This window comes from Grampus griseus (genome assembly GCF_964374135.1).
Source record: "Grampus griseus genome assembly, chromosome: X".
Lineage (NCBI taxonomy): Eukaryota > Metazoa > Chordata > Mammalia > Artiodactyla > Delphinidae > Grampus > Grampus griseus.
The window spans coordinates 126,411,558-126,422,570 of NC_138999.1; the positions used below are offsets into that span (position 1 = coordinate 126,411,558).

General features: G+C 59.4%; 1 protein-coding gene across 1 annotated transcript; it reads left to right on the forward strand.

The window, feature by feature from the left end:
* Positions 1-2,489: 2,489 nt before the first annotated feature.
* LOC309817646 (melanoma-associated antigen 8-like) lies at positions 2,490-3,263 on the forward strand (the record flags this gene model as incomplete). The annotated part of the gene is made up of 1 exon (XM_082646911.1): positions 2,490-3,263. One exon carries the CDS (start codon positions 2,490-2,492, stop codon positions 3,261-3,263), a length of 774 nt encoding a protein of 257 aa, XP_082503037.1.
* Between the last annotated feature and the right edge of the window lie 7,750 nt (positions 3,264-11,013).

An 11,013-nucleotide genomic window follows, 5' to 3' on the forward strand; every position in this document is an offset into this window, starting at 1 on the left:
TGCAAACCGGTTCATCTGTACCATTTATCTAGGTTCCACATATGTGCATTAATACACGATATTTGTTTCTCTCTTTCTGACTTCCTTCACTCTGTATGACAGTCTCTAGATCCATCCACATCTCTACAAATGACCCAATTTCGTTCCTTTGTACGGCTGAGTAATAAATAATAGTAATAAAGCTCTTCTTTATATGGACTGGTTTCTTGTCTAGCTGTATCAACTAGCCATCTTCTCACATGGCACAAGAGGATGAGGCAGCCGTCTGGGGCCTCTTTTAAAAGGGAGGTAATCTCATTCATGAGGGCTCCCCCCTCATGGGCTAATCACTTCCCAGGGCCTGAGGGAGGACTGAGGGGAGCCTGGACCCCAGAACAGAGTTGGCCCTGGGAGGCCAAAGGGCGGGATGAGCACGTGCAGCACTTCCTGACATCCGGGTCTCAGAGACGCTGGGGAGGGGAGTACGGGGCGGGGTCTCAGAGAGGCTAGGGAGGGGGTATAAGGGTCGGGGTGTCTGGTGAGCACGGGAGTGAATCCCAGGTCCTTCGTTGAGCCAAGGTGAGGGCGCTGAGAGAGGACTGAGGGGAGCCTGGACCCCAGAACAGAGTTGGCCCTGGGAGGCCATAGGGCGGGATGAGCACGTGCAGCACTTCCTGACATCCGGGTCTCAGAGACGCTGGGGAGGGGGAGTACGGGGCGGGGTCTCAGAGAGGCTGGGGAGGGGGTATAAGGGGCGGGATCCTAGGCGGGCACAGGAGAGAATCCCAGGTCTTATGTAGAGTCAGGGTGAGAGCCCTGAGTGTGGACTGAGGGGAACCTGGATCCCAGGACCGAGTTGGCCCTTCCAGCCATAGGGCGGGATGAACAGGTGCAGCACTTCCTGACATCCGGGTCTCAGACACCCTGGAGAGGGGGAGCACGGGGCGGGGTCTCAGAGAGGCTGCAGAGGGGGTATAAGGGGCGGGGTGTCTGCTGGGCACTGCGGAGAATCCCAGGTCCTGTGTGGAGTCAAGGTGAGGGCCCTGAGGGAGCACTGAGGGCAGCCTGCAACCCAGAACTGAGTTGGCCTTGGGAGGCCGTCACGTGCAGCACTTCCTGACATCCGGGTGTCAGAGAAGCTGGGGACCTGGGATAAGGGGCGGGGTCTCGTGAGGGCAGAGGGTAAAATGTCAGGTCCCTGGTGGACTAAGGTTAGGGCCCTTAGGCAGGACTGAGGGGACCCTGAGGGAGGACAAAAGGGACCCACCATATCACCGCCCTTGCAGGTGGCCGTGGGAGGCCCCGGGGCGGGATGAGCACGGTAGGCCTGTCCTGACGTCCTGACGTCAGGGTCTCAGAGAGACTGGAGACCTGGTATAAGGAGCAGGGACTCACACTGGCAGACGGGACAATCCCAGGTCCTGCCCAGAGTCCAGCCTGCACGCGAGGAAGGAAGGACTGAGGACGTTAGACCCCAACACAGGGAGGGATCCTTTGCCCTTCCGCGGGGGCCTTGGAGGCGCCAGAGCACGGTCAGCAGATGAGATGTTTCCTGACCTCTGGGTCGGGGTCCTCAGGAGGTCAGGTGTTTGGTGTGAGGGGTGAGCCTTCAGGTCCAGAGGGTGGACTCCCAGGACCCCGAGGGAGGACTGAGCAGACCCCCAGCCCTGGAACAGGGGCCTCAACAGAAACCTGCCCCTGTGGTCAGCGCTGGGAGGCCAGGCAGGATGTGAGGAGGAGGTGAGGACCCAGCATCTCCCCTTCCTAGGACCCTCGGGAGGCCCTGGGCAGGTGCGGCCACCTGTGGGGCCCCCTCACTGCTTTCTGTTCAGATTCGGGGTCCTGTTCTGAGTTTCCCCTCCAGCCTGCAAAGGGGAGGGTCCAGGCCCTTAAGGGGAACAGTGAGCACGACGAGCGACCCCGAGGGGACCACCCACCCCAGAACTCAGAACTGGGGGGACCTCACAGAGTCCGGCCCAATCCTCCTACCAGCACCGAGGCCCAGAGCTGTGCCACAGTGTACACAAGAGGTGCGCCCTCCATTCCTCTTACAGGGGCTCCAGGACCCGGGAGGCGAAGGCCCAGGTCTGAGGACCGTGTCCTCAGGGCACAGAGCAGAGGAGGCCCAGGCAGCGCCAGGAGCCAAGGGGAGGTGCGTGCCCTGAGTGTGTACCCAGGGGCTCCCCCTCCCAGAACAGAGGGGACCCCACAACACCCAAGTCACCCCACCGCCCTGTCAGCCCCAGAACCTGGGGCCGTGCTGGCTGCACCCTGAGGAGCCCCTTCACTTCCTTCTTCAGGTTGGCAGGGGACAGGCCACCCGGGAGGAGCGCCCCTGTGAGGCCCGAGGGCAGCCCTTGAGACGAGACCTGTAAGTGGCCTTTGTCAGGGCTGCCCAGGGTGCCTTTCTCCGCCGAGGCCGCTCACACCCCCTCTCTACCCCAGGTACGAGGTCCCCTGCCCACACTCCCGTGGGCGGCCCGACCCCAGTGATCAGGCCCCTGGTCGAGATGAGTGAGCTCCGCCAGCCTGAGGCCGACCTTGAGGCCCCAGTCCCGGCCCAGGGTCCGGTGGAGGCGCCGCTGCTGGGGGCTGCGGGGGAGGAGGCCGCATCCCCCTCGTCCTCCGCCTCCCCTGGCGCCCCCTCCTTCTCCGCCTATGCCGAGCCCTTGTCCCGCGAGGCACTTGTTGCGCTGATGGCTGACCTGGTGGGGTTCCTGCTCCTCAAGTTTCGTACCGGGGAGCCGACCTCCGAGGCGGAGATGCTGAGTACGGTCGTCCGGGAGCATCGGGACCACTTCCCCGTGGTCCTCCGCCTCGTTTGCGAGTGCCTGCAGCTGCTGTTTGGCGTGGACGTGAAGGTGGTGGACCCCCGCCAGCGCACCTATGTCCTGGTCCCCACCCTGGGCCTCACCTGGGATGCAGTGCTGAGCGACTGGCAGCGCACGCCCGAGGCCAGCCTCCCTCTGCTGGTCCTGACCATGGTCACCCTGTTTGGTGACCGCGTCCCTGAGGAGGAGGTGTGGGGAAAGCGAGGCACCCTGGGGTTTTGTGGCGGGAGGGAGCTGCTCACCGAAGTGTGGGTGCAGACGGGCTACCTGAAGTACCGGCAGGTGGCCCACAGCGACCCTGCCCGCTACGAGTTCCTGTGGGGTCCCCGGGCCTACGCGGAGGCCAGCGAGTGTCAGGTCCTGCAGCATCTGCTCAGGAGCAATAGCATGGCTCCCAGGTTCTTCCCATCCGTGTCTGCAGGGAGTGTGAGCGATGAGGAAGAGGGAGCCTGAGCCAGTGCAGCAGCCAGTCCCACGTCCAGCAGCTTCTCCCGTGGGGCAGGAAGGGGGGCTGCTCCTTCACTCTGAGTTTGAAGAGGGAGCGGTCAGCCTTCTAAGCAGTGAGAGCCGGGCGAGTTGGGGGAAGCCGGTGTGCAGCATTTTGGGTTCCTGTTGTGTATGTTGACATGGACTTCCATGTCTGTTTTCTTTAGGAATTTTTCAAATGTTGGTTCTTTGAATAGAAGACTAAACAAGCTTCAGTGTCTAACTTTGTGTATGACGTTAATCCCACAGGTATTTGCACTAATTCAGTTCAAGAACAAGAGTTTTGCTGTTTTGTAAGAGAGGTTGGGAAATCTCCCAGTTCGTTTTGTGACCGTGTACAAGATAACAGGGAATTGGAATCAGAACTGCTCTGGAAATGTGGAAGTCCTTAGCAGTGATATAGATGGGGGAAGAAATAGAAAAATAAAAGCCATTGTTGTTCCAATTCTTGCTTCCCTGTCTTGTCTGTCATTCTGTAAATAAAACGAACTATCTCTGTTGAGTTGGATTTGCACGGGTATTTTAAGAAAGTAGGAGAAGGTTCAATAAGCCCCCTGCCCACTGGCTTGTTTATTCCGCAGACCTCCACGGAGCCTCTGCTCTCCGGAAGGGCCTGTGTTAGTAGCGGGAACGCTAGGAAAAGCAGGACACACCCACACCTAGAGTGATGGTCTAGGAGCCACTGTCACATGAGGAAGGTGGTGAGACGTCCCCTAAGTCCCACAGAATAAGACAACATGGGACGAGGCGGTGGGGCTCCAGGAGCGTGCCCTGGAGTGTTAAGTGCCCCGAGCCAGGGCACTTCGGGCCTTTGGGAAGTGGGGGTTCCTTCTGTGGGAGGTGATGGTGATGAAGCTGGGTGGTGGCAGCAGCCAGACATGCAGAGGGTGTGTCTTGGGTTGCAGGGGAAAGTCTGAAATGGGACATTGCTGTGAGATGTCCTTCTGGGTCGTGGATAAAGCCGAGAGAAATCTCGCCCTGGGGCAGGAAGGAAGGGGTGCTGGCTCTTGTTGCATTGCAGTGGGCCACAGTGAAGAGGTAGGTGTTTCATAGCCGCCATCTGCAAGGATTTCCAGAGAAATGAGGGTCTTGCTCTTTGAAGCCCTGCTCGGTATTCCCGGGGCTGGCCCTCCTCTCCCTGCCCTGGGGGAGCCAATTACCAACTGTATGGAAACGACCATTTTAGTCACCTGGAGTTTACTTTGGCCACTTGTGAGCAAGGTCTAGATTTCAGTGGGATGAAATGAATGAAAATAGGGGGTTGGAAAGAAGAGAGGCTGCCGAAGTGGAAAGGAGTGGCCGTGCGACTGGAATCCTGGGAGCTTTGCGTGAGCTGCACCCAGCTGGGGAAATCACCACCCTTCCCTCCATGCCGACAGACACACACACACACATCCAAATTGAATAATATATCCTCCAGGAGTAAAACACACAGAACAGCAATTTTGACTGGTTTTCTATTCCGTTTCCTATGGAGCTGCAAATTCTCTGAGATGTCATGAAAAGAAAGCAATTTCCAGAGGGGAGAAGGACAGAGTCTGGGATCAGAATAAGACTAGAAATAAGTCCTAGCCACTAAGAAGCAACGTCCGCCAGTGTCCCCGCGTTCAGGCAGGTGCAGAAATATGGCGGCATCAGAGACCCACAGGTTTGGGCTGTGACCTGGCATCGAAAGGAAGGGGCAACTCCTGGGCCTAATGGGATTGGGAGGTCACTGCAGTGGGAGGTGCAGACGGCGCCGGGGGCTAAAGAGGCAGCCCTCCCTGCTGAGCGCCGTACGACAACGTGAACATTACGTGGGATCCTGGATTTGAAGCACCTGCCATATAGCAGGTGGGCACTTGGAAAAGGTGGAGAATTTCAGGGCCAATGGAACCTGCTCAGACACTCCTGCCGGAAAAGAAGGGGATCTTGTCATCACAAATGGTAAGCACTCCCGGGGGAAAGCAGGGATTCCTAGTGCCTGTTCGTGCAGTGAACTGACTGATGGGGGGCAGTGCTAGCCCAGGGACGGCCGTGGCAGGCAGCGCAGCAGCGGCCGGGACACGCCAAGAGCGCCCCAGGGACATTCAGGGAGACACTTTTCAGGGGGGCAGCAGCGCCCTCCCCAGTAGACTCTGGACGAGCACACACCACCCCGGCACACAGCCAGTCCTGACCAGGGCGGCGCAGGGCACACGGGAGCTGCTGCCCATCAGCGGGAAGCTCTGACGTTCTCTACGTGCGCTGAGCCTGCCCCCTGAGGGGCTGGTGTGAGTTGTCTCAGCCGTGGCCCTGTTTCCCGAGAAGCCCCCATTCCCCAGCCCCAGCTAAAGTCTGCTCTGAGCTCCAGCCTCCTTGGCAAAGGGCTGACCTCCTGCCTGGCTCTCGCCTACCCTCCTCTGTGGCAAATGTCGCCGGCTGCTGCTTTAGGGGCCTTTGTGAGCAAGTGTGGGGGCCCGGGCCTGTGCCTGTCCGTGGTCCCTGAGCTGGGGCTGGGCACAGGGATAGGGCTGGGTTGGTGGCGGGTTGCAGGGTGTGAAGCCAAGTGACATTCACAAGACAGCAGCAGGGTGTAAAGCCACGTGTGAGCAAGCATCCAGGAGGAGGGGCATCCGCAGGGCCCTGAAGGGCACAGACACTCACGCCCCGTGGGGATGCGGAGAGTCCTCCAGCCCGGCGGTCCCCGTGCTTTGAATGCAGGCTTGCCGCCTGCCTGACAGCCAGTGTGCCCGGGGAAGTGAGCCTGCAGGAGAACGTGGGGCCACCACGCCACTGGGACAGAAGGGAGCAGAGTGGGCAGTGGAAGGAGAGAGCAGGGCTCAAGCCTGAGCATAGGAGCCGCCCTCAGAGGGCCGTGCCTCGGACCCCCACGTCCGGGACCCTTCTCCATCCTCACGCCCTCAGTCCTAGACCCTCACCCTCCTCCCTGGCCCTCGTGTCCCTTTCACGAGAGATGGTGACCTGATGGGGCTGGGGAGGCCACGTGGGCAGAATCCAGTGTCAGGCTCTCATGGGCACTAATGCCTGGCTTCCCTGTGTTTTCTCCATTATGTGGCCTGAGGCGTCAGGTAGTAGGACCCCGTGGAGGACAGCTGAATCCCCCTTGACTGTTGGGGAGACAGGTCAGGCCAGTGCGGGGATGGGTCTTTGCACGCATATGATGCTTAGCTTGAATAAGAGTCCTTCTAGTGACAAGCTGATCAAATCATGGAGACTCCCTACGCCTCAATTTCTCCATCTGTAAAATGGGCCTCCTAACAGTACCAGGCAAAAGCATTGGTGTGGGTTTCCCCATGATGTGACCTGCTTGTAAAAAGCCTGGGCCAAATGAAGTGGTCGGTGGCTGTAGCTCTTGTTACTGAGTGTGTAAGAAGGATGCGCCCTCCCCCATGTTGTGAGGATTCCCGACCAGTGCACGTCTTGGGATCCCCGCGTACGTGGATTAGCGCAGTTTTTCTTTTCTCGTGAACATTCGTTGTCAGAATGCTTGGGCTCGCCTTCCTCGTCTTCTCGCTTGTCCCCGTTCAAGATGAGGCGGTTGATCTGAGGTGTCGCCTCCATTGGAACACGGGTGTTTGCAGCTTTAGGTCCCAAGTGCCTCTTTGGCCGCGTGCCATAAGTCCTGGGGCCTTTGGTATGTGTTTTCTTCATTTCAAAGTATTTTCTAGTTTCCCTTGTGATGTCTTGTACGTTCCCTGGGCTATTGTTATGGACTGAACTGCGTCCCCCCAAAATTTGCATGTTGAAGCCCCAATCCCCTAGAACCTCAGAATGTCACTGTGACTGGAGTTAGTGGTTCTTAGGTTGAAATGAGGCCATTAGGATGAGGTCTAATCCAAGATGGCTGGTGCCCTTGAGGGAAGAGCGGATCAGCACACGCAAGGAGAGAAGGCAGGAGCTGGGGGTGCGTGCACAGAGGGTGACCACGTGAGGGGCGGTAAGAGCACGGCCACCTGCAACCAAGGAGACCGGCCGCAGTACAAGCCACCCCTGCTGGACCCTCCCTCTCGGCCTCCTGGTCGGAACCACCGTGAGAATCTGTGTCTGCTGTTTCAGCCCCTCATCCTGTGCTGTGGGATTTGGCATCGTCCCAGACTAATGCGGTTATTTGGGGACGCACGGCTCAATTTCCCTCTCTTTGCAGATTTCCCACATTTCCTTCTGTTATTGAGGTCTAATTTCACTCTATTTTGGCCAGAGGACATACTTTGTATGATTTCAGCCCTTTTGTTTGTATCCCCTTAAGTTTACTGAGGGATGCTGTGTGGCCTGACGCGTGGAGTACCCTGGAGAACGTTCTAGGTACGCTTGACGAGCACGTGTCTACTCTGTTCTTGGGGCTAATAGTCTACACATGTCATGAGACCTAGTCTTTGTACAGTGCTGTTCAAATCTGTGATTCCCTTACTGCGGTGCTGTCTGGTCGCTGTACCCATAATGAAAGCAGGCTGTGTTAGTCTGCTTAGAGCTGCCATAGCAAAGTCCCACAGAGGAGGTGGCTAAAACTACAGAAATGTACTGGGTGCCAGTCCTGGTGGCTAGAAGTCCAACCTCAACTGGCTGGAAAGTGCAGTCTCAGGTGAGGGAAGGCGTCTCTTCCTGGCTCGCAGACAGCTGGTTTTCTCTTGGTCCCTCACTTGGCTGCTTCTCTGAACAGGTTGGGGGGGGGGGTAGGGAGGGAGGGAGGGAGAGCGAGAGAGAAGGAGGGAGGGAGGGAGGGAAAGGGGGAGAGACAAAGGGAGGGAAGGAGGGAGGGTAGGAGAGAGGTGGAGGGAGGGAGAGAGTGAAAGGGAGAGAGAGGGAGGGAGGGAGAGAGAGAAAGAGGGAGGGAGGGAGAGAGAGAGAGAGAGAGCAAGAGAGAAAGAGGGAGGGAGGGAGGGAAAGGGGGAGAGACAAAGGGAGGGAAAGAGGGAGGGAGGAGGGAGAGAGGTGGAGGGAGGGAGAGAGTGAAAGGGAGAGAGAGGGAGGGAGGGAGAGAGAGAGAAAGAGGGAGGGAGGGAGAGAAAGGGGCAGAGACAAAGGGAGGAAAGGAGGGAGGGAGGGAGAGAGAGGGATGGACAGGGCCATAGAAGGGGAGGAGGGAGAAAGAGAGAGAGAAAGAGGGAGGGAGGGAGAGAGGGGGAGGGAGGGAGAGAGTGAAAGGGAGAGAGGGAGGGAGGGAGAGAGAGAAAGGGAGGGGGGCGAGGGAGGGAAAGAGAGAGGGGGAGAAAGGTAGGGGGAGAGAGAGAGAGAGAGGAAGGATGGGAGGGAGGAAGAGAGGGCGAGGGAGGGAGAGAGGGAGGGAGATCTTCGGTGTCTCTTCCTCTTTTCCAAAGGACACCACTCTTGTCGGACTGGGGTTCCACCCTTGTGACCTCATTTAACCTTACTGACTTCCCCAAGGGCGCTATCTCCAAATACATGCACCTTGGGATTAGCACTGCAACAGGTGGACTTAATGGTTGGGGTGGGAGCTGGGGGATCCATTTGAATCCATCACAGGGGGGACCGAAGTCTCCCACTTCTACTGTAGACCGGTTTCTTCCGTCCCCTCTGTCCATTTTTGCATCGTTCACTTGGGGCGCTGCTGTTGGGCTGCTCAAGAGACCCCCCTGACGTGCACTAGCTGTTGCATTGTGACAGACGGGAGCGGCAGATGGGACCACCCCTCACCCGGGCAGACCCGGGGCTCCTCTGGCTGCTGGTGCTTGGATCATTCCTGGTACCTTGGGTCTACTTCCCCTCCTCCCCGAACCCACCTTTTTTTTTCTTTTCTGTGTTTCTGGCCACCCCACAAGGCTTGGGGGATCTTAGATCCCCGACCAGGGATTGAACCCGGGCCACCGCAGTGAAAGCATAGAGTCCTAACCCCTGGAACTCCAGGCAATTCCCGCTCCCCGCCCCCTCCTTAGCAGTGTTTGGGAGGGGATGTCGCCCTATCGCTGTGACAGCCACAGAGTCCTGGCCAGGTCCCCCGGCCCATCCCCCACACGTGGAGGCAGCAACTGTGAGCTGGGGGTGCGCCCTGGCCTTCAGTGCTCTGTACACACCACTGGGCGCTGACCACAAGGACTCGCGGTATAAGCGCGACACCCCAGCGCCCAGAGGGTGGTGGAGCATGGCGCCCTTGAAGTGTTTAGCTCGAAAGGCAAGGAAAAGAGAACCAGGAAAATGTCTCCAGACGCAGGACCCACAGTGAAAAGCAAACCTCAATCCTGCTGTCCAGACACCAGAGAGCACCCCCAAACTGAACACCCGCAGGCCCCTGCCAGGGACCGTCACCTCCACACCTGTGCGTCTCAGGACAGTAAGGGCTCTTTTCAGGCCTCTGACCAGGGGAGGCCTGAGCTCTTCTCATCTGTCAAATCAAGACCCTGCTGGACACGATGCCCCCCCAACTGTGAAGCCGCGGGTGCCAGGGCCTTCCTTGTGCTTGTCCAGACCTTCAAGGGTCTTTCTAGTGGGTGGGCACAGGGCGTCTGAGGGGCTTCTCCAGGTGTCTGCTAGGTGCCCGCACTGTGCCGGGGGTGGGCTGTCACCTGTCATCGTTTCCTGCTGAGGGGACTCAACTGCTCAGCCACGCCCAGGACGGAGGCGCCAAACACGTGTTGGGTGGAACATCGCTCTCATGTCCCCGTGCTCTTTACTGCCCTGCAAGGTTCTGGCCGCGTTACCACCTCCGTGTGTCTGCAGGGTCTGCCTGGTCAGGGTCCTCTGTGGGCCTGCCTGGAGGGGTCGGGTATTCCAGGAAAGAGCGGGAGCCCACGCAGCAGCAGCAAAGGGGCTCAGGGGCCGACGGATCAAGGTCAGGGAGGCGGCAGGCCTGGCGGCCGCCTCGCGCATCCAGGATGCGCAAGAGGCAGCAGCGCGGTCCCCGGGAGCTGCGCGGGGGGGGGAAGGCTGAGGACTTGGGGGGGTGCGGCGGCCAGGCCCGGCACGGGCCAGGGAGGACTCATCTGGGCGGGAGGCCAGGCGCAGCAGAGCCAGGGGACCTCGGCTGGCTGGGCCACCCCTGCCAGGACAGGGACTAGAGGGACCAGAACCTGCGCGTCCTTGTGCCGAGAACGCTTCGGGTCCCCCCATAACAACGTCCCAACACAGCACGTGGCACTGCCAGCTCCGGCCGTCACGCCGGTGCCCAAGTACCACCTTTAAAGGAAGCTCTCCCGACACGCCTGCCGCCGTCCCAGGCGGCCCCGGGGTTGGCACCCGCCCCCCACCCCCGGGCCCAGCGGCTCAGCCCCTGGAGAGGGCTCCTCCCCCGCCGTCCCCCGCCCTCCTTACCTCGCTCAGGACGTGGGCGGGCCGCTCCTTCGTGGACAGGTTGGTCACGCAGAGGGACGTGTGCATGTCCTGGCACACTTTGCTGAATCCATAGCGGTTAAGCTGGCGGATGAAGCTCTCCACACGTTCTGTCTTGAACACCTTGTCTAGGCCGTCCCTGTCCAAAACCTCCTTTTGAAACAGCAGCCTGTTGACGCCTATGCAAGTTCCGTCTTCATTCCACCCAATGGATGCAAAGCGACTGCTGTGGACGATCGTCCACAGCTTCCTGGGAAAGGGGTGGAAGAGCAGGCTGCCTTCCCACACGGCCTCGCAGGCGGTGCGAGGCCTTTTCAACAAAGGCTCTTCCGTCAAATCCTGGAAAGCGGCTTCTCCAGGCAGCAGCCTGAGGTCGGGGTGCCCCGCGGGCACGGGCTGGTCCAGGGCGAGGGACTGGGGGGTGCAGCTCCCTGAGCCGAGGGCCGGAGCCGCT